Source organism: Pongo pygmaeus, chromosome 18 (assembly GCF_028885625.2).
Source record: "Pongo pygmaeus isolate AG05252 chromosome 18, NHGRI_mPonPyg2-v2.0_pri, whole genome shotgun sequence".
NCBI classification, from domain to species: domain Eukaryota; kingdom Metazoa; phylum Chordata; class Mammalia; order Primates; family Hominidae; genus Pongo; species Pongo pygmaeus.
The window spans coordinates 33,428,568-33,454,698 of NC_072391.2; the positions used below are offsets into that span (position 1 = coordinate 33,428,568).

The window sequence follows — 26,131 nt, forward strand, 5'->3', positions numbered from 1 at the left end:
AAAAGTTTGCCTTTATTCCCTCCACATCCAAATTTTGGAGGTCAAGGCTGTAGACAGATCTGAAGTCAGGGGTTTCCTCCTGAAGCCTGACACTCTTCATTCACTGTCTGACCTTTGGAAGGGTGAGGGAGCCCTGCCCGGAAGCAGGTGGGCAGCAGTGGTCGACCTGTGGACACCTCCTGCCTGCAGCCCTGGCTCTCTCACTGGGCACTGCCTCTCCTACCCTTGGGCGTGAGGAAAGAGATGGGCAGGATGAGGGTGTTTGCTCTCGTCTGGCAGGAAAGGGGGTCCAGGCCCTCAACTTCCCTGAGGTTAGACACGCAAGTGCCCTCAGATCTGCTCTTCAATGCGGAAGCCACTGCCCACGTGGGACTGCTGAGCTTTTTGGATAGAGCTGGTTGGAACTGAGATGTGCTAGAAGTTTAAATACAGAGTGACTTTACAAGATTTAGTACCCCAAACTTAAGAAGCATTCTCTGGTGGTCTTCATTAATAATTTCATATTGCTCACATATTCCAGTGATAATATTTTGGATATATCGGGTTAAGGTATTACCATCAATTTTACCTGTTTTCCTTTCATGATGCCACTAGACTACTGTAAATGACACATGCGGCTCAATTTTATTCCTATTGGACATTTCTGACTTAGAGGACTCCCTCTCTTTTCAAATCTCATGCGGCCTCCTCAAGGGACCAGAGGCCATGAAGGTTATGAAATCTGAAATTTTAAAAGAATCGTTATTATATAATTTTGAATTTTACATATTACCTATATTACTCATAAATTGATATAATCTTATGAGCAAAGTTAAATACCAATGTCCGGGGCAGCCCCAGGTCCCAGCACAGGGAGTCAGCCCTGCCTGAAAAGGGCTGCAGACAATCATTCATTCCGGCCCCATTCAGCCACACCTGTGATCGCATCGCCTGTCACTCAGGAGGTAAGGGGGCGAGACCTGGAGCCCTATCCATTCAGCGGCGCCGTTGTCGAGCCTGTCCAATCAGGCGCGCAGCCGAAAAAGTGGGCGCACTTCCTGTGTTCTGGGCTGATCTTTTCTTCTCCCAGGTGCGCTTCCCTGCTGTATCTGTGTACCCTGCTCTTTCTCCTTCATTCCGCAGCTTCCTTTGCCCTGTGAGCTGCAGGTACTGGACGGTCCCTAGAGAGGATACCGGGACGCTCCTGAAGCCGCGAGATGGTGAGTCTGCGGGGCTGAGCTTCCCGAGACGCGGCAGGGGTCGGCTGGGAACCGGGCCTCCCTCTGGCGGCTCCGGGGTCGGGGCCCGGAGTCTCCTCGGTCGCACGGTGCAGCTCGGCCAGCAGCTGGGACCCCGGGGGCCTCGTCCCGTCCTTGCGCGACGACCTTGGCCCTGCCCTGAGCCCTCTCTGGGCAGTTCCGCTCCGCAGCCCCGTGTCTCCCCGCGCTGTGCGGTGATGACGGGAGTGGCCTTACGGGAGAACCCCGGCTCGGGGTTCGGGCGTGGGAGGAGCTGTGGTCCGTGGGGTCCGTAGTCCTTTCTTTCTTTCGTTAAAAATTAAACTGAGGTTTGGTTGAAACGTTAAAGATTTTATTTGAGCAAATAACGACCCGTGAATCAGGAAGCCATAACCATGGATTGTGGTTTGGGGTCCACCGGAGGGGCTTGAAGGAAAGGGTTTAATAAGGTGCATGAGGAAGCAAAGCCAATTCAGTAATTGGCTACAGTTTTGTAGTCCCCTTATTTGAACTGTCCAGGCGGAAATTCCCTGATTATGTAATCAAAGGTTAATTGGTGGTTTGTGGTTGGTTAAGACTGTTTTGTTTTCCTTTAAGTCATTTCTAAGAAATGCTTGAGTTACATTTTGGTTTTCTTAGCTAGAAACCCGGGGCACTACAGCCACTTCAGTCTAATTGCCTCCCATTTAATTATTTTAACACCCCACAGGGGGACTGATTTTCCCTGCATTTTCCAAATGTATGGCAAGCAGGGTCTCAAATCCACTACCCTGTTCCCCCAACCTAATTCTTCTAAGGCTTTCAGTAAAATTCTAAATTTTCACTTCCTTCCCCTGATTCTCAACTGCCAGCTTCCCCTCTGCAATTCACACCGTTATCAACTATTTGCTCTTTATTGTAGATTTCAAGCAGATGCAGCCTGACCATTAGGGCCAAGGCCAAATTGCAAAAAAAGAAGTTTGCCTTTATTCGACTCCATCCACATCTAAACTTTGGAGGTCAAGGCTGTGGACAGATCAGAAGACATAGTTCCCTCCTTCTGGGGCTCCACATCCTTCATTCACTGATCTCTGGGAAGGAGGATGGGTGGCAGGTAGGCAGCAATAGTCTACCTGTAGACACTTTCACCTAGGCCTTAAAGGATGAGTCAGTGTTTGCCTGACAGACTGAGATGTCAGGGGCAGCATGGAAAAGCAGAGACATGGCGGGGCAGGTTTCAGGTATTGTCAGTCCTCTGTGGTTTGGGGAATATAGACCTCCGTGGAGGAGCCGGCAGGAGCTGGGGTTGCCTTTAGGCTGGTGCCTGAGAGCACTGGCTTAAGAAGCTTGATTTTGGCTGGGCGTGGTGGCTCATGCCTGTGATCCCAGCAATTTGGGAGGCTGAGGCAGGCGGATCACCTGAGCTTAGGACCAGCCTGGCCAACATGGCCCCGTCTCTACTAAAAATAGAAAAATTAGCTGGGCGTGGTGGCACGAGCCTATTCCACCTACTTGGGAGGCTGAGACAGGAGACTCTCTTGAACCCAGGAGGCGGAGTGTTTCAGTGAGCCGAGATCGCACCACTACACTCCAGCCTAGGAGACAGAGCAAGACTCTGTCTCAAAAAAAAAAAAGCAGCTTGGTGCTCAAAAAAAAAAAAAAGCTTTGTGAGCAGTGTGTATCTTAGAAGGGTTCCAAGGGGCATTCTTGAAATAGGAGATGGGAGATTGAGGTTGGGTGACTAGATAAGTGGTGGGGGGCCTTCACAAAGCAGAGACCAGTTTGTGGAGGAAGAGGAATTTCATCCCTGCAGGATGGGTCTTCCGTGATACTGGAGGGAGAGCCACGTGTTGATGCCCAGGAGACAGCTGTCTCCTTGGTCTGAAAGGCCTGATCGAGGCCAGGATTGGCTATGAGAGCTGGGAAATGGGAGCACCTTTGAAGCCACGGGAGAGAATGAGGTGAGAATAAGGAGAGGCTGGGGCCCAACACTCCCAGCTCAGGACTGGAGGAAGAGGATGGAGCTGAAGAGGGAGGGACGAGGGTGTGGCATTGGTTAGGGAGGAGAGGAAATGAGCGGTGGCCTGGGTGCTGCTGAGTGGACGGATGCACCTGGGCTGGAGAAGCCCCTGGGGGTTGGCCCTGAAGGGGGCCTTGGTGATGTGGGGAGAGTGGTTTGGACAGCGAGCTCAGGTGGAAGCCTGACTGTAGTGGGCCGAGGAGCAGTCGAGGACGGAGGCACAGGATATGAAAGGGAGAAGGCGACAGCCTGCAGGCTCGCCAAGGGTGAGTTGGGACTGTGGAGCCGAGGCTCGGGAGGGCACGCGGACACCCTTCCATACGACTTGTGCCCACCCATGTGGCGTAAGGCGGACAGCCCTCCTTCACCAGCAATGCCCATCCAACTCAGTGCCTTTCTTGTCACCCCCAGAGCCACCATCACTCATGTTCTTGAATGGGAACTGCCTGGAGAGCCTGAAGAAGGAGGAACCTGAAGGAGGAAGGAGGAGGCTGAGCCATCCCGGGAACATGGGCTGGATGAGGCCAAGCCAGGAGATGACACCACTGAATAGAAGTCACCATTCAGGATTTGGGCTTTTCTGTGGAGTTCCTGGCCCTGAGATTGAATCCTTCTCCCTGCAGGTATGATGGAGGAGGGGAGCTGGGGACCAGGGCTTGAGCCTGCTAGGGAGGATGAGGCTGGAAAACCCAACCTTGCCCTGGCTCCTCCTGGCCCCGTGCTGTAGGCAGGAAATGGAGGGCCCTGGGCCCTGCCTGGGGTCACTCTGCTAACGTGGAGGACCTGGGAATGGAGTCTGGGTTCAGTTACTGCCTTATTGCTAGAGGACAGCTACCAGCTGGGCCTACCAGCCCTGTTCAGGGAGAGGAGTGGGAGTGGGTGGGTAGTGTCAGGTCCCAGGACGCCCCAGCCTCTTGCTCTGTGCCCTCAGAGAAGTCACCTCTCTCTGGGCCATGACCTTACCATCTGTCACAGGGGCCTGGGGGGTGGTATTGGGTGTTCTCCAAGGACAGAACCAACCTGGAGGACTTGCAAGCTGGTAACTTAGTGGGGAGCTGGGCAAGGCCCTCTCATGTCCTCTCTGCTCACAGGCTTGGGCCCTGGAGCACCCCTTCAGGAAGGGAAAGGCCATTTGCCCTGGGGCACTCAGCCCTTGGCACTAGGCAAGGGCAAGAGCAAGCCTGCCGTTCCCCCTCCCCCCTTTCTTCCATCTCCCTCTCCTCGGCTCGGGGGTTGCTCTTAGGCTGCAGGAAGAGTCAGTGGGGCCAGGCTCTGTCCTGCACTCAGGCACACAGGTGCCGATGGGCATACTGTATATGGACAGGGCCTGGAATGTAAAAGCCCAAAAGTGGGAAACTGAGTATTTGAGACATTTATTCTCAGGACCCAGGTGTTCTGGGCTGGGGAAAGGGGTATGTCCTTGCTCCCTACCTTGTGGCCTCTCACCGTGGTGGTCCGGGCCTTCTCCCTGGCAGGTGTCCCGCAGGAGATGGTGCTGGAGATCCACCAGGTGTTCAGGGACCATGAATACCCATGTTGCCACATCACTTCTCACTGCATGCTGGACCACATCTCAGAGCTGCGCAGCATAGCAGGGCTGCAGGCGGGCTTGGTGCTCCACGTGGTGGAAGGTTGGTCCGGAAGTTGGGTTGCCTGCCCAGGGAGGGCCCCTGTAAGCAGGGCCAGGCAACACTGCACTGCCCCAGCTGGGGCCTCTATGTCGCAGACGAGCATGTGGAAGTGGGATTGGAGCACAGGTCTGCTTTTCAGGGCATCATACGTGCACTCTCTAACTTCATGGCCCAGGGGTGAAAAAACAGTTGAAATTCTGAAAATAAAGTCAGGCAGTATGAAGCTAGGGCTTGGAATCAGCGCGATTAAATTATGAAAAGATGAATGCTTAGTTTCCTAAAGAAACTAAATAAAGTTTCACAGTCCTTGAGTGGGGAAGTCAGCTCCAAGCAGCACCATCAGCTGGTGTGGTGAGCCTGGCTTGGTTGTCAAATAAAAGCTTCCATAGACTCAAGTTCCCTGGGTGAAGCACTCAGGTTCCCAGGGCCTGACTGCTTACTAAGAGCAATTGTGTAAAAGGTCTGTAGCTCAAGGGGGCCCACAGTTCATCACAACCTCTTCCCTCCTCCAAAACAATGACCATTAAAATCCCATGAAACTCAGTGGGGGCATTAAATTTGGCAGCTCTAGAAAGTTCTCAGATCACCCCTGCATGAAGGCTGCCCCAGGAGAGCAGGGCGAGGCTGCAGAGGCCCCGCAGAACTGAAGTCCCTGCTCACCCGAGACACTAGCGCACAAAAAGCAGGAGGCCTTTTGTGGGCTCCCCCAGGCCTGTGTGTGCTTCAGAAGCAACTGGCAGGAGGTTCTTTGCAATCAAGGATTCTTGCCCTCAGCAAGCCAGGGTGTGTTGTGTGTGGGTTTGTGTGTGTGTGTAGGTGCGTGTGCACACGTGTGTATTGAAACCAAACTCTAGCTTATGTGTCCATAGTGAAATTTGAAAATGGAAGCCTAAAGTTGAAAATTAAAATTATCCATGAAGTTTCCTTGCCAACTATTTTCTGAGCTGGGTGGGTTGTTCCAGGGTGCAGGGCCCTGGTAACACCTGCCCCTCTCTTGTTCCTGACAGAGCCCTGCATAGTGCACAAGGCCCACGGTGACGAGTGCCACATCTGAGACTGCTCAGGAGCCTGGACCCAGGTGATGCAGCTCCTTGTCCTTCCTGAGCGTCTTCACTGACAGTGGCCTGGGAGGTGCGGAGGCACTGGGGCCAGAGATTGGGCAGGGGGCAGAGGGGCAGGGAGCAAGGAGTCCAGAGGCTGACGAAGGGGGCTCAAGGCCAGGCCTTTCCACCTGAGGGGCCTGGGCCTGAGGAACCCAGACTAGGGCCAAAGTTAGAGGCAGCTGGCCCTGGGTGCCCGTGTGCTGACCACCATCCTCGGGTCCCACAGACGGCAGGAGCAGAAAGGTTTGGAGATGGACCCCACTGACTGCACACCACCCAAGTACATCCTGCTAGGGAACCTGGAACAGCCACTGTGTTCCCTGCAGCCCCAGAACGGCGACTAAAAGGTGGGACTCCAGGGAGGAGCAAGGAAGAGGGTCCCTGGGTGGGTGGAGGGTCACACACCAGGAGGCCTGGCCCATTCATGCTTGGCCATTCCTGCAGCCCCTGAAAGTGCTGGCCATGAGCGGCTGGTACCCGTCCCCTGGGAACAACTGCAGGATGCACAGGACCTCATGTACCTGTTTGTGATCATAGCCGAGGACCAGCGAGGTAGCATCACCACATCCACACCGGGCTTTTACCGTAACCGGTGAGTCCCTGCCAGCCTACCAGGGGCACCCACTCAGGGACCACCCTCTCCTTGTAGGTCCCCAGCCTGTCACTTCAACCCCAAGCCCACCAGCCCCCGCTTCCTAAGCAATTCCCAGGGGATCTGCTCTGCCAGATCTGACTGCCTTTTACAGAACATTGTGCCCTGCGTCAGGGGAAGGGGAGTGCCTTTGCCCCATCTGCTCCTGCCCTGGCTCATGTCACACGGGGGTCTCGGATGATTTGGCTAGCCCAAACTCAATGCTTCTGCCCAGAGAAATTGTCCCTAGGACCCCAGTGCCCAAGTCTCCCTCTAGGGAGCTGTGAGCCAGCTCTGGCGAGAGCAGCCCTGGAAGCGGCACCCATGTGCTTCTGACTCGCCTTTCAGGGCAGCATCTCAGGGTCAGGAGAACCCGGAGCAGGTGAGGGCCTCAATGAAGAGGGAGCCTGTGGCAGGGTCCTGAGATTGGTGGGCGGCCCCATCTGCCTTTCCCCTGCCTGCCATGAGGTCCAGTACCACCCATTAGAGAGGGGGCCACCTCATTCCAGGTGTGCAGCTGGATGGCCCCTGTGATGGAGCACACTGTGGACTGCAGTGTGGACAGGCATCTGCACCTCAAGGCTGGGCTGTGAGGAGCACATTCCTGCATAGGGGCCTGTGACCTGGCCTGGTCCTCAGTGCGAACCCCCTTCCTTCCTGGGTGCCAGGTGGGGTTCTGTGCACTTCCCTGAGGCTCCCTACAGGTCTGTTCATTGGGGAGTCTGGGGCTGTCTGTGCGGAGAGAGGAGAAGGGACTTCCCAGAGCAGGTTGCAGTGCACAGGCTGAGCCCATATCTCCCTCCCTGGTCCCTCTGCAGCCCCAGTACTGGAATGAGGAGCTGCAGATGATGAGGGACCTGCCCAACAAGAACCAACCTGAGCAGCTACTTCAAGAAAAAGCCATGTTCAACGTGCCCGAAGCCCCTGATGAGTGAGTGACAGCCTTACAGCCTCAGGCCCACCTGGCTCCTGCTGGAAGGTTTTCTTGTCCACAGGAGGGAAGTGAGGGAAGCCGGCAGTCCCAGCCCTGTCAGGCGCTCTGAAGGCCAGTAAGGTTTGCCTTGCAAGGCCTTCTAGCCTTCTGCTTCCTGCGAGACCATCCCAGCACCTTTCTCCGGCCTCTGAGACTTTGAGTCCTTGGGAGGAGAAGGCCCTCCCTGCTATCTGGGCTGAGTGGCCAGGGCCATTCAGCTTCCCACCCTCCACTGACTGCCATAGGGCCCTCCCCTGAGCACATGGTACCCAACCATACCCCTTCTAGGGTAGGGGCTCATTGACATAGCACTTGCAGCTTGCTGGGGCTTAAAAGTCACTAGTGTGGTTACTGAGAGAAATGAGGATAAAATAATTGTTTAAAAAAAAATCTCTCCTAAACTTACTGTGTAACATGGAAGAAGTAACAGCCAAAATTTTTTGGGTACTAACTTTACCAGGATGATTCCAAGTGCCTTATAAGCATTATTTCCTATAATCTTTTGGACCCCTTGTAAATGTCAGTACTTTCCATCATCATCGTTGTGTAGACAAGAAACTGGGTCTGAAGTTACCTACCCAGGTTTGCCTGGCACATAACGGGTGGATCCCAGACCTGCCCCAGCCCTCATACTCCTTGGTAGCCACTAAACTCTGCGCCTCCTTAAGCATAAGTGTTTAGTTTTTTGTAGAAATGATTTTCTTGCTCTTCTCTAAATATAAGGAAACTGAGGCAAGGGTCTCTGGCTCCCAAGGCAGGCCTGGTTGCCTCTCCCATCTTGGTGAGCTGGACCAGATGGATGTAGCCTGAGGCTTTTGTGGGCGTGGCCTCTCACCCTCCCAGCCTTGGTTCCTCCCAGTTACACGGCAACTTCAGACTGGCAGCTACATGGGGCGCCATGGTAGTCAGGGAGGCATCGTCATGGCCATCAGCCCCAGTGAGGAGACAAAGCTGCAGATGTTCACTTGGAGCCGCATCATCTTCAGCCTGGGCTTTGTCGTTAGTGGCCACTACAAGGACTTTGCTGGGGACGTGGCAGCCTCCATAGCATTCACCAATGACCTGAACGGTGAGCACTCGCACAATGCAGTGGACATGGAGGGTCTGTACACGCTGGACACAGCGGAGGTGGGTGACCGCGGCTACTGGGTCAGGTTCCAGTCCTCATCCCTGGCATCCTGGAGTGGGACCAGCAGCAGAGTGTCATCTGTGGCTGCACTGACTTTGTAAGATGGTGGTGTGGCCCCCGTGTTGCCTGGATCTGCTGGAGCATGAGTTAACTGCTCAAGACCGTGCGCCACTGCATGCTCAACCACTGCAACGATGAGGCGGAGCTCTTCTTGGTTGAGGGCAAGGGTGTCACTGGCAATGACAGATACCACTATGTTTTCTACCTGTTGAGCCCCCTCCCCCTGATCTCAACTTCCTGCCTGTGCCCCACAAGGAGCTGCCAGAGGAGTGCTCCCATGCCGGCTTCCCCTGCACCCACAGGCACGGGTTCTGTCGCCTGCACCAGGAGCTGGTGGACGCCTTTGTGGAGCACAGTTGAGGAGCAGCTCTGTGAGGCTGAGGCTGCAGCCAGCTGCACTCTGCTGCAGGCACGGGCACCCTGGGTTGTTCTGGGGCTGGGTCGTTGAAGAGAGAAGCTCTGGACAGTGAAGAAGAGCTTGTTCTGGCCACACTTACTAGAGTTCCTTTCCCATCCCTACCCACCTGCCATCAGGCTCCCAGATGCAGGATCTGGAGCTTTGTGTTGGTTGCAAGCCAGCGAGCAGTCAAACCAGTGACCCAGCTGAGCTGTGCTATTCTTCTAAGGAGCATTTGGAAGTCACTGGGTGGGTTGTGAAGGTCACAGTCCCCGAGTGTTGGTGCTGCTAGTTTTTAGTGCTTAGGAGTTGGCCATGTTAAATTTCCCACACCACAAGTAACTTTTCCAGAAGCCAGTGGCATTCCTATCTCTGTTGGGAGTCCTGGTCTGAATGTGGACCCTCTCTCCCTGACCTCTATACTCTGGCTGTCTTCTTCCTGTCTGGGGAGATCTGGCAGCCACCAACTTGTTGCTTGGGTCTGTGAGAGCAAAGCTGAGTTCTGGTCCGGCTTGTAGCAGAAGAAGGAATTTGACACCATCTATAAGGCCCAGGTGGGCTGTGGAAGGGCTGTTGGGTTGAGCTGCGCCTGTAGGCTGTAGGCAGCTAATCCTTTCCTGCCTCTGCTCTCTCCCCTGTTTTTGGGTGAGAACCACGAGAAGGAAAGCTCCGAGATCCTCAAGTACCCGGCCCAGCAGCACACCGTGAATGGGATATACTGGTCAGCTGCAGCGCCAGCATCCTGCCCCTCCAGGTATATCCCTGGGTGGAGCTGGGCCCCCACCCGGCCTGGGCAGGATGAGCCTCACTCACAGCTCATCCCCCACGGCCCCTCAGTTCACAGCCCCCAGCATGGCCAGCATCTTGGAGCAGTTCCAGGTCATCGGTGACGTCCTCTTCATTGTTCTCATCTGAGGCCCCTCCATGGCTCCCTACTTAGAAGTTGGCCTTTAGTTTTTTAAGATATGTAATAGGCTGGCATGGCTCAAAATTGAAAAGTGTAGCCAGTGATGAGAACTTCCCTGTGAATCCTTCCAGAAATACTCCATGTGATCTTTATCCCCCTCTTTTTTTTCTTTGGAATTGTGGCATGCCACGGATGAAGGTTATTATTGTTTACTTCATTTAACATTGTATCTTGGTGATCTTCCATTTCAGTTCCTAAGGAGTGGCTTTATTCCTTCCCAGGCTGCCTCTGGTTCCAGTGCAGTGTGCCTTAGGAGCAGGCCCTGAGGACTCCTGCGGTGCTGTCACAAGCAGTGCTGCCTTTGGGAGCCCCTAACCTCCTGCCTTTTCTCCCCTCAGTGTGGGAAAGGGGTTTGGTCAGCCAGGGGTGTCAGCAGCCCTGTCCCACACCCATTGTCTACACCTAATCTGGTGGCAGGGAGGCCACAGAGTACAGCGATTGGAACTGGGTGAGAGGCAGCCGGGCCCCACGCCGAGTCAAGTGCATGGAATCCTGACTGTCAGCGGTTAGGGATCTTTCTGCTTTTGGGAGGGAAGTACTTGTTCCACACGTCTCACCAAATATGGCACGGAACCTGATCTGTCGCAAGTGGGAGTTTAACCAAGCTAGAGGGGGACCAGGGCCCTGGCCCAGTCTCTGACACCTACCTTCTCTCCCACCTTCTACTCTGCCAGAAGACTAGGAGAATCTGAAAGCAGAGGTGGTGCAGCGTCACTAGCTCCAGGAGTCCAGAAAAACAGGGATACGGCATTCTGGGAGGTCGAGGTGGATGGATCCCTTGAGCTCAAGAGTTGGAGACCAGCCTAGGAAACACGACGAAACCCCATCTACAAAAAGCAAAAATTAGCCTGGTGTGGTGGCGCAACCTGTAGTCCCAGCTACTCAGCAGGCTGAGGTGGGAGGATTGCTTGAGCCTGAGAGGTCCAGGCTGCGGTGAACCATGATTGTGCCACTGCACTCCAGCCTGGGTGATAGAGTGAGACCCTGTCTCAAAAAAACAAAAACAAAAAAAACAGAGCTAGGGCTGGGGAGCCTATGGCCACTGAATCTGAGCCCCGGGGCCAGAGGAACTGAGCTCCCAGCCCTGTGGCTGCCAAGGATCCTTTTTCTTCGAGCTTGCAGGGATGGAGAGAGAGAGACAGTCAGTGCCCATATGTTAGCAATGCAGACTCCAAGAGAAGGGGGCATGCTCACAGATTAGAGGAAGTGAGCCCCTCTTGCATGTTCCACTCCCACCATCCTCCTGGGACCCCAGCCTGCACGACCCCCAAAAGATGCTTTTGCACTGGTTCAGTGAATATACAATGCAAAGGCCTAATTGAAGACCTGTGAATGGTGTGTACGATCCTCAGTTCCCAGCTGAGGGGCCCCTCGGGCTCCCCATATTCCCCTCAGCCTCCCCATCTTCCAGCAGGGGTGTGGAGTGCATCCATGGCCACGAGTATTGATCTGTCCCAGCCTCTACATTGCCCCGAGGCAGTTCTGAGTGGATGATGTGCAGATGGGATTCCTCAGGTCATTTGCATGGTTGGCGTTATGGCTGCTGCTTTTACTGCCACAACTCCCAGGCCCAACCTGGCTTAATGTCTAAGTTTTAAGCTAAAAAAGATGGGGAGCCAGAGCTTTGTGGCAGGGCTGGGGGTTGGGGCCCACTTTAGTTTTGTGGCAGGATGAAGGCTGCAGTGGTTTTATTAATCATGATTGGCCTGGCCATAGCTCCAGGCTGAGAGGGACAGGTTTGTCAGTGGTGGTCCCCCAGATGTCCCTGTTCACAGCCCTGGCCTGTCTGCCCTCAGGCCCAGCAGGAGGCGCTGCCACAGGCTCTGACTGGTGTCCCTACTCCCTGTACCCCAGATGGACATAACCTTGGGGTCTAGAGTCGGAATATATCATTCTCCCCATTTTAACCTGAGCTGCCTGACACAGGGAGGGTGTGGTGGGTAAGGGGCCTAGGGGACCAGGGTTGAATCATGGATCCTGGGGAAAGGTTGCAGACACAGGAAGGGTTGTCACCTCTCTGTGGAGCCCCGCTGCATGCCACACAGCACCTTCTGCAGAGACTAGCTCTGAGAGTGGTAGGGGACCCCACAGGCCATGGCTGCTCCCTCTCTGCACCTGTCTGTGCCTGCTGTGGAAGCCTGGACTTGGGGAGGAGCTTGCTACCCTGTGAGCCTGAGGGAGCCTGTCTGGCTGTGACCTCTACCTGGGGCTTTGCAGAGAGCTGCTAATGGGTACCAGACACCTTGTTTCAGAGGGAATGGGCATGAGCTGGCAAGTGAAGCACCCCCACAGCTTATCAGGAACTTTTTCTCATTTTTAAAGTATCATGTCTTCATTTCACATTGGAATCAAGTGAGGGTTTGAAATCTGCTGCCCCAGTCTCTGGATTGTGAGGGCTATTGTCAAACAGGTTACTAGGAGAGGAATATGTATAAATTAGCTCAAATTCAAGGTTATGCTTGTAATGTCACCTGAGTGGGAAGTAAGAGGGTGGAGTCAGAGGCACTCAGCTGGGATTTACCTGGCCCAGTCACTAGACTCATGGGATTGTGGCACAGGTGAACATCCCCTGTCATTGGAGAAAAAAGGCTGGATTGAAGGCCAGGTGGGGGAGGGGTGCTAGGCTGTGGGGTCAGGCCCTGGGCATGCTGGACCTGTTAGGTCACTGAACATCTGACTGGGCACCTGCCCCTGTCCTTTCAGTTGAGGTGGGATTGGCAGCACCCCCCCAGAAGGCGTGCAGTGCCGGGAGAGTGGAGGAGGGTCTGACTTTTGCCATCCTGTGGTAGGTTTTAGAGCTAACTAGATGCTTGTGGAGGGCTAATGACATGGGAAGAAGGCAGCCCACCTTGATGGACCAGAGGGATGGAGCCTGCGATGTGAGAAGCGGGTGTGTGGAGGTGGCCTGTCTACAAAAGGGCAAGTTTAAGGCTCACTGCAGTGGCACTATCTCAGCTCACTGCAACTGGTGGCTGCTGCAAGGCCATCCCTCTCCAGAGCAGGGAGGCCCTCAGCCTCATGTATAATTGCCTTTTGGGATGCTTGGATAGTCCTTCATGTCTTGGAAATTCGGAAAAGAAAAAAAAAATACAATCCTCATGTCTGTTAGTTTCCCTGAGCCAACTGGAAAAAAGATGTCCCTGACCCCAAGATTTTAAGTAACACCCAAGGGAAGCCACCGTTACCTTGGCCATTGAAGCCTCCTGCATGCTCCCCAAAACCCCCAGCAGTTCCCTCTGCAGTCCCACAGTTATGCCCGGAGCAGTGGGGTACCGTGTGATGAGAGAGGTGCTAAGGGATGGGATGAGGGTCTTTCCTGCCTTATTAGAACGGTTAAAAAGTTGTTTTAAAGGTGTCCAAATGCCCTCCTTCTTAAACTTAATTAGCTAATAAGGTGCCTTATACAAGCAAAACCAGGTACGGGAAAGCAAGTGCATTTCAAGTCCAAGCTCACCCCTTAAATTAGCTGTAATATCCTCAGCAGGCGGCCCCACCTCAATGAGCCGGTCCCCCATTCAAAAAACAGAACGAATGAGGGGGCGGGGCCTGGAGCTTTACCCAATCAGTGGCGTTGGGGTGGAAATCGTCCAATCGGGAGCAGCCGGAGAGCAGGGGCGGCTTCCGGGATTTGGCTGGGGCCTTTGTTGGCTGCAGTAAGAGCTCGGGTCTTCTTCACCAGGGCTCCGAGTCCTGCTATCTGGGAGGCCCAGGCGGCTTCGAGTTCTGAGAATAGACAGAACCTCTGTTGCTCTGTGACCTGCAGGCACTGGGAGATCCGTAGCTAAGACGCCAGGACATCCCGGAAGCTGGGAAATGGTGAATGTGCCAGGTCGGGGGTCCCAAGAAGAGGGAGAGGGGCGGTCGGAAGCGGCGGGAACCCACTCTGGGGGCACTCGGGCCTCCCAGAGGTTAGCTCCGGGGTCTGGGCGCCGAGTCCCAGCGGGCGCAACTCGGCCCTTGGTCCCTTCCGCCGCAAGATGGCGGCCCGGCCGGCAGCCGGGACCCCGCGGGTCCAGTGCCGTCCCAACCCCGCAGAGCGACCTCGGCCCTGGCCGGAGCCGTCTCTGGGCCGCCGCAGCCCCGCGTCTCCCCAGATTGTGCGGTGAGGACGGGAGGATCTCAGGGGAAACCCCGGCTCAGCGTGTGATTCGTGTGTGGGAAGATACTGTGCCCCGTGGTGTCCCAGTCTCCTTTTTCCTCTTGCAAATTAAAGGGAGTCACCCTTAAAGCGTTAAAGCGTTTGTTTGGGTAAACAGCGATTGGTGAAATGGGAAGCCTGCCGCCGTGGTTTGTGGTTTAGGGTCCTCTGGAGCAGCGATTTCAAAATCCCAGGGCTTAGCTTTGGAATGCTGCTGGGGAAAAGAAATAGGGACAATCTCTCTTCCACTATGGCTGTAGAAAACGAATACATTTCCACAGAAAGTGTGCTAGATTAATTGGTCAATTACAAACATTCATTAAAACATCAGGTCCTCTCTTTTGCAGTGGAGGATATGTGACAGTGGATATCTCTGTTCCATATTCTACTGCTATCTGGATGTCCGAGTTTAATGTCAAATATTATGAGACAGGAGTTGGCACCTCCTAGAAGTGTTCACATATACTAAATGATCTGCTATTATGAAAGTAATTAAATGACATGTTTCTTGCTCGAAAGAGGTATTTTGGCCTTACCTATTGAAGTATAAAGTGTAAGTGCCGTACAGTTTCCTTCCTTTCTATAAAAACTGTGTTTGAGTGATTTTGCCATTTTCCTGAAACCTGTTAGGTCACTGAACATCTAACTGGCTGGGCACCTGCCCCTGTCCCTTCAGTTGAGGTAGGATTGGCAGCAGTCCCCAGAGGGCGTGCAGTGCCAGGACAGTGGAGGAAGGTCTGACGTTTGCTATCCTGGGGTAGGTTTTAGAGTTCGCTAGATGCTTGTGGAGAGCTGATGAGATGGGAAGAAGGCACCCCACCTCGATGGACCTGAAAGACAGAGCCTGCGAAGTGAGAAGCGGGTGTGTGGAATAACCCTGACTAGGCATAGAAGACCTCAGTCTTATTTGAGTCTGCAAAAGGAGGTCATTGAAGGCCCAGTTAGTTCTTCCTGGGGAGCGCCCCCTTCAGGTGTCCCTGAGGTTCACAGCAGCCATGGAGGGAGCCCTTTGTACTGGGAGAAGCTGCAGAGTTCTGGAAAGCAGGGGATTCACAGGCAGATGTGGTGGAGGTTGGGCTGGAAGGGAGGTTGGGAGGCTCTTTCTGAGGGTGGAATTGTTGTGTCCTGGGGCTGTTTCTTGACTTTGTCAAATAAAACATCTGGATATAGGTAAGAAGTGCCTTAATTCTAAAGGAGTATTGCAAGAGGAGGAAAGCACCAACTGTAAGATATTTGTGGATCTCACAGTTGAAGCTGAAAAGGCCTTTCTTTCATAGGGAGGAGCAAACATGATTCAAAGTGGGAGGGGAAGGGCACGACTCTGGGGCAAAATCAGATCCCTGATCAGAGAATGTTTCACCCTGAAGTCAGCCTGTTCTTAGGAGGGGCATAAAGAGGGGTTGAATGTTGGCTCAGGCTGTGGGTGGGACAAACTTCAGGGATCTGGAGAAGGCGAGAAATTTAAGCAAGTTTGGTTGACACAGATTTTGTTTTGACCACCGAAGACAAAACTCTTTAATTGCTTGTGAGGGGGGGAAAAAAAGGAAATAGGAGAGTTTGTGGCTTTGTGATACCTAAAACAGGGAGCATCATCTAAGTCATAACGGGAAGAGGATTCTTTGCAGTAAACTGCTCTTGAAGAACACAAAGGAAGGGGGATTTCTTTCATCGCAGCTGTTTCCCAGGGTTAACTACCTACCCCATCTTTTCCACACTCCTTTCTCTTGCCCTACACATCTCTTCCATTAGGCTGAGTTGTATCTTTTATAATAAATTGGTCAATGCAATTACAGTATTTGCTGAGTTCTGTGAATCCTTGTATAAAATTAATGAACTTGAGTAGGGTATTACGGGAGGCTCTAACTTATAGGCAGTAGCTCAGAAGTACAGATGGCCCCTGGGGAGTAGTGACTGGCATCTGTAGAGGGGGCAGTGCTGTGGCACTGAACTCTGAACTTGTGGGGTCTGCGCTGCCCCTGGGTGCTGTCAGAATTGAGTTGTTGGACAACCAGTTGGTGTTGGAGAATTGGCTGGTGTTCAGCAAACTCCACACAGTTAGTGTCATAGAAAAGATAGCACAGGGACCCGGGCTGGAGAGAGACTCTGGGTGTCTCCAGGAAGGGAGGCTGTATTCTCCTGCACACAGGCTGTCACCCTCCACATTGTCCCGTGATTCCACGTCTCCTCCCAGGGTGAGAGGCGACTGAGGACAGAAAGGGAAGAAGTTCTGAGAACAGACCCCTGCTCCCACTGTGCTGCCACCACATAATTCCCACCCACTCTGAACACACCCACTAGGCACTGGTGTGGCCACACCCCTTTCAGGACAAGACGTGACCCTCAGGAATTGTGCCCATAGCACCTTTGCTCCTAGAGTTTCCAGCCAAAATTCCCATACAAGTGCCTAGAGGACTCCTGGCTTATCCTTGCCCCCAGACCCTGAAACTGCAGTAGCAACCCAGTCCCTCCATCAACCTAGGCTTGTGGACCACCCAATCATAGTGTCATCTGCCTGCATGGACACAGGAATAAGTCAGAGCATAGCCCCGCCTGGGCCAGTATCTGTAGCACAAACCAGTCCTTCCACCAATTCTGCACCGCCCCCCATGCGAGAGTTCTTAGCAGCACCTTCCCTTCTGCCTTTTAACTTCCCCACAAACACTGACAGGGTCTCACTCTGTCACCCAGACTAGAGTGCAGTGGCATGATCATGCAGCCTTGACCTCCCTGGGCTCAGGTGATCCTCCCACCTCAGCCTCCTGAATTGCTGGGACTAGAGGCATGTGCCCCCCACACCTGGCTATTTTTTATAATTTTTGTAGAGACAGGGAGGATCTCAATATGTTGCCCAGACTCATCACGAACTCCTGGGTTCAAGTGATCCACCCGCCTCTGCCTCCCAAAGTGCTGGGATTACAGGCGTGAGCCACCATGCCTGGCCCACAAACCCCTTTTTATGTGCACGCAGTGTGTCTAAGGCCAATCCTCAGGTGCCTGAATCCAGCGCCTGCTGGAATTCAGATGTCCATTAATTCAAGATTATGGCCCTAGATCTCGCAGTTGTGAGAACAAATACAAATTAAAAATATGAGACTTAACCCTTCTTGAAAATAAGGGGAGACATGTTTCTCTCCTTCCTTTTCTTGAACCATTTACTTTAGAGAATTTTTATATGTAAATTTTTTTCTGCCTTGTGGAAATATGTCTAAATCATTGTAACAGCTAAACAGATCTTTTGTCTTTTGTCATTTTTTTTTTTTTTTGAGTCTTGCTGTGTTGTCCAGGTTGGAATGCAGTGGTGTGATCTTGGCTCACTGCAACCTCTGCCTCTTGGGTTCAAGCGATTCTCCTGCCTAGCCTCCCAAGTAACTGGGGTTATAGGTGCCTGCCACCATGCAGGGCTAGTTTTTGTATTTTTAGTAGAGACAGGGTTTCACCATGTTGTCCAAGCTAGTCTCAGACTCCTGACTTCAGGTGATCTGCCTGCCTTGGCCTCCCAAAGTTCTGGGATTACAGGCATGAGCCACTGCCTGGCTGTCAGTCTTTTTGATTCGAGACATTCTTTCTCTAGGAACTGGGAATCATTGATTTGAAATATACGTAGCAAAGAAGATAGAGCCATATCTTACAGTTTCTCTAGGAGAGCAGGTATCTACCTTCAGGCCCCTGGCTCCAAGTTGCAAATCTACCTGTCACGAAGACATGAGGTTTATTTTTCCTTTAACTATAGCCAATTAAAAAACACACATGGCCTCCCAATTCCCAGGTGAATTTAGGAAGAACTCTATCTGACAAATGGTGCTGTCAGGTCTTCTATTGAGGACTAATTATGGTGACTTTCATGAGTGAGTGTTTTTCCAATCTCTTAGCAGATGGCCTGTAATGTCCTTCACATTCTGGTCTGATTGTGTCATAAAACAGTTTGCTTTGTTTTCTACCATTGTGCATCGTTTTTCTTGTGATTCTGTTTTTAATTATATTTCCCAAACACTGAGAAATGTAAGGTGCCACAGGCCTCACTCTAGAAGGGACGTTCCCTCTAAGACTTCCCATCACAACCCACAGTTGTGCAGCGAAGTGCCCATTGCTCTGAAAATCTGCAGGCAGAATGGTCTCTCTGCTTATTTGGAATCTTTAATCCCTTCTAGAATAGTTTGGCCAGATTTCTACAAAAATAAGTTCACAGGGCATCAGTTAGCCATTCCAGCTCTGTCTTTCCATGCCCCTGGCATCTTCAGACCTGAAACTGATTCAGAGACCATGGGGGCTGGAAACCAACCAGGCGCACACACATGCATTGAGTTGGCCTGAGAATCTCAACATTCCCTTCATCCTCTTGCCCAAATGCCCATGAATGTGCAGAAGGCGCATGCCACTCTAGTGGCAACTCCTCTAGTTTTCCTGTCTTCACAGCAACACCCAAGAATGCAGAGCCAGGTTGATTCCACATAAAGGCTGGTCTCTTCTGCACATAAAGGCGGGTCTCCACCTGGGATCCACAAGACAGGGCCAGACTTTGGACTGAGGATGTATAGAAAATCCAGGGGACATTTTCTGAGAGATTGACATAGACCTTGTAAAGCCCTACTTTTTGTGTGGGGTCTTTCAGGTTTTCCAGATCTTGTCCAGTGAGCTGCTGCAGTTCTGTGAGGGCCTTCTGGTCTAAGCAGAACAAGGTGGCAGAATCTGTAAGTGTAAAGCAGCACCTTAGCAGAGGGAGGGCAGGGCCACAACTGTCCAGAGCCATGAATGAAGCTACACCTACCCGTGAGCTGTGTTACTGGAGTAGGGTAATCTTGTCCTTTCTTGTACCCGAGAGTTAGCTGATCAGGTATAGGTAATATTACACCTGGATCCAGAATCTGTGGCTCCAGTGGGGCAGTTCCACTTTGTATCCTGACCCCACAGAGTCAGCCTGAGTCTCTCCTGCCCAAATCACTACTGGGGCATCAGCACAGGATCACCAGGGACTCCCTCACCAGCACCTGGGAGTCTTTGAGACATTTGGTGATGTCCTGTGCAGACTGCGGTCAGGCTGACAACAGGGTCTAATCTTCTTTCCGTCTCAGAAGGAAAGGAATGAGTCATCCAGGATTTGTTCCTCCACTCACAGAAGGAATCTCTTTATTTGGTATCCAAATGGGATTTGCTCCAGTTTTCTAATATGTGGACGAAGAACAAAGAGGAGTTCTGGAGACTCGTATACTGATAGGTAAACCAATTGCTTCCATTTCATATGGCCATTAGAAAAACACTTGTAGCAGCCATAGTCCCTACCATCCAGGAACTTTCAGTCTAGAGCAGATGGATAATGGCCAAATTCAGCATCATGTGGTCCTGTGCAAGCACGGAGGTATACAGGGAACTTGGGCTTGATTTGGGACACTGCCCTTATGTTGACATTGTGAGTTCTGATGTCACCACCTGAAGGGCCACCCATGGACAGAAGAGTTGTTATTATTTCTATTGATTTTCGCTTGATTTGCTTTTTAATATAATTTTCCCAGAAGGCCCTATATGTTTTGATTAAATTGCTTGTTAATGGATTTACAAAATAGTTAAGGATGAAACAAACAGTTAAAATCAGAAAAACTCTGGGAGTCAAGTTCTTGTGGTCAGGCTTAGGAAAGACAGGACTTAAATCAGCAACATAGAGATGGGAAGCCTAGGGCCTGCCCTGTGTCCCTAGTCTTACTCTGCCCCAACCCTGCCCAAATGCGCCCTCTTCTGAGCTTGGTTCAGGTCTGGCCCCACCTTGGAGCCTACCTTCACATAACTGTTTGTTGGAGATCAGACTTCTGAGTGGTTGCTCTTGCTGGTTCTCCAGAGCTGGTGCTCACAATTTCCCCAAACCCAAATGCAGTTAAATTGGAGCAAAGGACAATATGGGGGCCTAAATTTTTTTCTTCATTGAAAACAGTGTTTCTAGAGACATCCCACCTGGCAACCTTTTTCCATTCCTGCACCAGTAGTTGCTCCACAAGTAGTAACAAAGTCAATGTAAAGACTACAGTGAGAAATCCTTATGAACTAAACTTCACCCTTCTTTTCCGTATCCCTCTCATCTGTCTATAGTTAGCTTTTATAATGACAGGGAAATAGAAGAAGAGAGAGAAAGGCTGGGCCATTATCTAAATCCTGCTGGGAATTATGGGATACTCAGGACCCACATCCCAGGGGTTTATGTGGCTTCACTCACACCATGTGATGTTCCCAGCACAGTGCATACTGTGAGCACATAGTACAAGCTCAGAAACACTGCTTTAATGCATGTATCCATGCTGTTTTCCAAATGCTGACTTAGATGTTACTGTCCTCTCCAGCCTCTGTAGACTTTAAATGACTGTCAAAGAATGTGATTTTTCAGGACAGTGGTTGGTGGTCCTCGCTGTGAATGAAAAGTATTTGCGTTGTGATTAGAGTATTGGGTGTAAGGGACCCTGTGTGCTGTGCCTGCTTCCTCTAGCTGTGTGCTACTGATAATGGGTCTTAAGCCAATTCATGGAACTTTTCCAAACCTCAGAATCACAGTACTTAGCACGGGCCCCAGAATACCAAATGATGTGTATGCATATTGAAGCTTGAGAGGGAATGCTTAGCTAAGTGATTCTCAATTTGGGCTTCTAAGTAGGATCACATGGCCAGTTTGAAGAAATATGGCCACCTGTATGTTCCTCCACAGATTCTGTTTATTATTATACCCAGATTATGATTTACTTTTTTCCCCCGCTAATATACAACAGTTATGGGTCCATCTGTGCGTCAGCACTGATACCAATTCGTCTCATTACAGCCAATGCTAACTTCATTCACCTGGTTCAGGTGCTCTCTGCCAGATTCCTTCACTAGTTACTTTTCTCTTTGTTGTTAATGGGTATCTAGGAGGGAGGATTTACTGAGTGATGCGTATAAACCATCACGTTTAATCCAGAGACTCCCATTTCTTTTCAGTTTCCCTTTGCTTGTGGGTTGCTTTGGAGAGTGAAGGCTCTCACATTTGTTGACCGTAAATACTGGTTTTTGAAACTGGAAATTCTGAAACAAGCCTCACTTCTGTAGGTTTCCATTTTAATTTACTAATTTCACAAGCATATACTCCTTTATTCTCTGTATTTTCAGAGAAAGATAACAACAATTAACATATAATTAATATATCTGCTGTCTTAAAATTCTAAAATATAACACAGCACTTAGAATAAATAAAAACTTGGGGGAAAAAAACTAGACTCAGAAACACAAGCTCTTATTTTAGTTTATATCATTGTATGTATTAGTCTTCATAGTTTGTTAAAAAACAGGAAAAGGCATCATCCATAAAGAGTTTTATAGTTTTAACACAATTTAAAATATTTCTTAATTAAGAAATGTTCTGTCACTTTTCATGTATGTATAGTTACCATTTCTATGTACGTATGTGCATGTGACATAAGCATCATTTGATCAGTTTTGTGTTGCTGCCTTCCTGTTTTCATCATTCTTCTCAGTTGTGACACCTGTTCTGAACATTCTTTTATACTTATCTCTGCATATCGGCCTGTATGTCCCTTTAAAATGAATTCTAAGTTAGATACTGGGGTAAAATAATAAATAAATAATAAATAAATAAAAATAAATAAATAAATAATAAAATAAACTCTCCTATATACTAGATATTTGGCAAAAAATTTTTTTTCAGGCTTGAGACAGTGAGGGGAAGGGTTAGCAAAATATTTTTACTAAAGAGGAAGAATATTATTTCTCATATAGATTATTTTTATGGTTTTTATCAATACATGAAAAACTGCTAGGATGACATCTAGTAAATAGTAAATGTTCAAAAAGGATTCTACTATTCTTTCTATTATGTTATAACCTGTAAATTTCATAAAACTCTCAATTTCATATCATCCCTGAATTCTTCCCTCAGTGTTCTACCTCTCTGCTATTCAAAAGTGTGGCCTCTGGACCTGAGCCATTGGCATCACTGGTGAGCTTGTTAAAAATGCAGAAACGTAACCCCAGCCCCAGCCCCAGCCCCAGATCTCCTGAATCAGAATCTGCATTTGAACCAGTTCTGCAGTTTATTGTTGAATACAATAAAATTTGAGAAGTATGCCTCTAAGTCACCATGACTTTTCCACCTGAGAATTATACACAACTGATTGTGGATGATGTAAATATAGACTCAAAAATGTATACTCCTATGTTGATGCCTTAGGTTTTTTTTTGTTGTTTTTTGTTTTTTTGTTTTTTAAGACGGAATTTCGCTCTTTTTGCTCAGGCTGGAGTTCAGTGGCGCAATCTTGGCTCACTGCAACCTCCGCCTCCTGGTTCGAGTGATTCTCCTGCCTCAGGTTCCTGAGTAGCTGGGATTACAGGCATGTGCCACCATGCCCAGCTAAGTTTCTGTATTTTTAGTAGAGATGGGGTTTCATCATGTTGGCCAGGCTAGTCTCAAACTTCAGGTGATCCACCCACCTCGGCATCCCAAAGTGCTGAGATTACAGGTATGAGCTACCACACCCGGCCTTGATGCCTTAGTTTTATACTTTATATTCTATATAGGCATAGTATCTACACTGGTTTTGTGGATCTTATATCATTCTCTTTCACAGAGTTAGAGAATACATTAGAAAATATTATTGTGTTTAAAAGTATCTTATTCAGGTCACTCATATAAATCAGTCAGTTTTCTTAGCTCTCTTATTTCATCTTGGTTTGTCAAATGATGAACTCTGCCCATGGCCACATGGTCAATGTGCTATTTATTTTTATTTCAGGGACTGTTGACATTCAGGGATGTGGCCATAGAATTCTCTCGGGAGGAGTGGGAACACCTGGACTCAGATCAGAAGCTTTTATATGGGGATGTGATGTTAGAGAACTACAGAAACCTGGTCTCTCTGGGTGAGGATAACTTGCCTTTGGAATATCTAATATCTGATAACTAAGGGTTTTATTTCTTTCCTTTGTAGAATGTCACTTGGGAGCTTATGCTTTATATGAATGAATTAAGATTCCTGCTTCCAGGAAAAAAAAAATTGTGGGTTTGTTGTAGAAAAAACTTTGTAATGTTTGATCTTGACATTTGCCTTCTTTCTTGAGGTGATGTAGAAGCTTCACTCTAGTTTAGTGGTGATTCTAGAAATTGAGTGACATAAACTATCATTGCCCACACTTTAAAATCCAATTCCTTCTCCTTATTTTTGATTTAGTCATACTTGGAAGTGAAGCTCAGGATTCCCGTGTTTAAAATGCTTCCTAAATATTCTAAAGAAGCTGACAGGAAACAGTTATTTGGGGAAATAATTTTCTAGGGTCCTCTATAATGTTCCCTCTTTACTGAGTATCCTACTGAGCTGGCAATTAAAGAACTCCCAGCAAGAGTCATGTGACTTTTTCTAATAAAACAGGTCTCACTGTCTCTAAGCCGGACCTGATCACCTTTTTGGAGCAAAGGAAAGAGCCCTGGAATGTGAAGAGTGAGGAGACAGTAGCCATCCAGCCAGGTAGGTGGGAGTGAATGAAGTAGATGACATGGGCAAGAGGTCCAGCGGTCAAGAAAGAACCAGACCTTGAAGTGTGGATTGGGGAGTTCTCCCATGGAAATGATTTTTGAGACACCTGGGTTTATTTCTTTCTCTTGCTGCTGTCACAGAGGGACATCTTCTGTCTCATATTCTTAAATTATCTGATGATTCTCCTTCCCCTTCTGTGATCCACCATCAAATTCACAGTGACAGCCAAAGTGCTCCTCTTGGCCTGTGAGGGCCTGCGTGATCTGCCTGTTCTTCCATTGATTTGGGGGCTCTGGGAAAGTCTGTGCATGTTTCTACCTCTATGTGAAACCACTTCCAAAGTTCTGATTTTGCCTCATGTCAGAAATGTGTGAGGTGAGTGACGGACAGTGGGATGTTTTTCAAAAGTCCCAGGAATTCTGTGGATAGATGTCACATATTTTCTGGTATATTAATTTCTAATCCTATGGTGGTTTCCAAGATGATCCTGCAAAAATTGAGACTCAGTAATTCATCAGAGTGGAAAACATCTTCCTAAATATAAAAAAAAATCTGATCCTGTATTTCACTTCAACTTTTCATCTTTCCTAGCCTAAACTAAGATTAGAAATATAATCTCTGTATGCACAAATTCCACAGATTTAAAATCATTTAATATATTACTTACTATGTAGAATTCTTAACTAAATGAATGTCTAAGGGGAGCTTAGAACATTGTCCAGTACATAGTAAACTTTCAACTCTTGCCTGATATATTCATAACATTTTATAATTTTGGCTGGTTAACTGTGAAGCTTAATGAGAATGTGTTCTTTATGTTTGTTTTCTTTCTTTTCCTTTTCTTTTTTCTTTTCCTTCCTTCTTTCATGTGGATTTTTTCCTACACTTGTAAATTATATATATTTAAGAGGTGCATCCTGATCATTTGATTTTATATATGTATACATTGTGTATTGATTAATAGAAATCAATTAACATATTAATCATCTCACATAGTTGCCAGGTTTTTTGTGGAGAGAACATTAAAGATCTACTGTGTTAGCAAATCTCAAATATATATGAGTATTGTGAACTATATTCACAGTGCTGTACATTAGGTCCCCAGATTTTATCTTTTAAATGAAAGTTTGTACTCTTTGACCAGTATCTCCCCAGTTTTACCACCTGTCAGCTCTTGGGACCCGTTCTACACTTTACTTCTATGAGGTCAACTTTTTTTTGATTTCCACAAATAACTGATATTATACAGTATTTGTATTTCTCTATCTTATTCAGTTACCATAGTGTCCACCTGGTTCATTCATCCATGTTGTCAGAAATGGCAGGATTACCTTCTTCATTATGCTGAATAATATTCCACTGTATATTGTGAATAATCAGCTTGAACATAGGGGTGCAGATATCTCTTTAACATACTGATTTTATTTATTTATTTATTTATTTTTGAGATGGAGTCTCACTGTGTCGCCCAGGCTAGAGTGCAGTGGCGCCATCTTGGCTTACTACAACCTCCGCTTCCCGGGTTGAAGCTGTTCTGCTGCCTCAGCCTCCCAAGTAGCTGAGATTACATGCTTGTGCCACCCTGCCTGGCTAATTTTTTTGTGTTTTTAGTAGAGACGGGGTTTTGCCATGTTGGCCAGTCTGGTCTCATATTCCTGGCCTCAAGTGATCCGCCCACCTCGGCCTCCCAAAGTGCTGGGATTACAGGCGTGAGCCACTGCTCCTGCCAGATTGTATTTCTTTTAGGTATATACTTAGAAGCGGAATTGAGGTTCATATGGTACTTCTATTTTTAATTTTTGAGGAGCCTCCATGCTTTTTCCCATAATGGCTGGATCAATTTACATTTCCACCAACGGTGTACAACGTTTCCTTTTCTCCACACTGTCACCAACATTTGTGTCTCTTCTCTCTTTGATAGTAGCCATTTTAACGGTATGAGGTGATATCTCATGATTTGATACCTCATTGTGGTATCTCTCTGTAAATGTGAGGTGATGGCTGATTGAGGTTTGATGTGCATTTCCCTGATGATTAATTATGTTGAGCACCTTTTCTTAAACCTGTTTGCTACTTTTATGTCATCCCTGGAAAAATTTCTAGTCAGGTCCTTTGCATATTTTTAAGTCAGATTTACTTTTACTGGCAATTGAGTTGTGTGCGATTCTTACATCTTTTGGATATGAAACTCGTATCAGATAATATTTTCTCCCAGTCCTTAGGCCAGTCCTTAGGTTGCCTTTTCATGTTGTTCTTTGCTTCCTTTGCTGTGCAGACACTTTTTAGTTTGATGTAGTCCCACTTGTTTTTGTTTTTTAATTTTGTTGATTGTGCTTTTTTGGTGTGAAATCTAAAAAATCTGTACCACGGCTGATGTCAAAGAGTTTGT

At 49.1% G+C, this 26,131-nt stretch overlaps 1 protein-coding gene across 9 annotated transcripts in view; it reads left to right on the forward strand.

The window, feature by feature from the left end:
- The first annotated feature begins 979 nt into the window (after positions 1–979).
- The window catches only part of KRBOX5 (KRAB box domain containing 5), a 75,049-nt gene continuing 49,897 nt past the window's right edge, over positions 980–26,131 (forward strand). For 2 of the 9 annotated variants that reach the window (XM_054452816.2, XM_054452812.2), the window contains exons 1-3: positions 10,425–13,923; positions 23,005–23,131; positions 23,638–23,733. In XM_054452816.2, the coding sequence (XP_054308791.2) occupies positions 13,921–13,923; positions 23,005–23,131; positions 23,638–23,733 (226 nt within the window). In that variant the 5' untranslated portion in view covers positions 10,425–13,920. Of the gene's footprint in view, positions 1,200–2,118; positions 3,840–4,691; positions 4,848–5,854; positions 5,979–6,176; positions 6,298–6,394; positions 6,543–7,399; positions 7,513–10,424; positions 14,210–19,358; positions 19,458–21,829; positions 22,212–23,004; positions 23,132–23,637; positions 23,734–26,131 lie in introns of those variants that run through there. The other 7 variants (XM_063654983.1, XM_063654988.1, XM_063654984.1 and 4 more) reach the window with 7 other exon arrangements.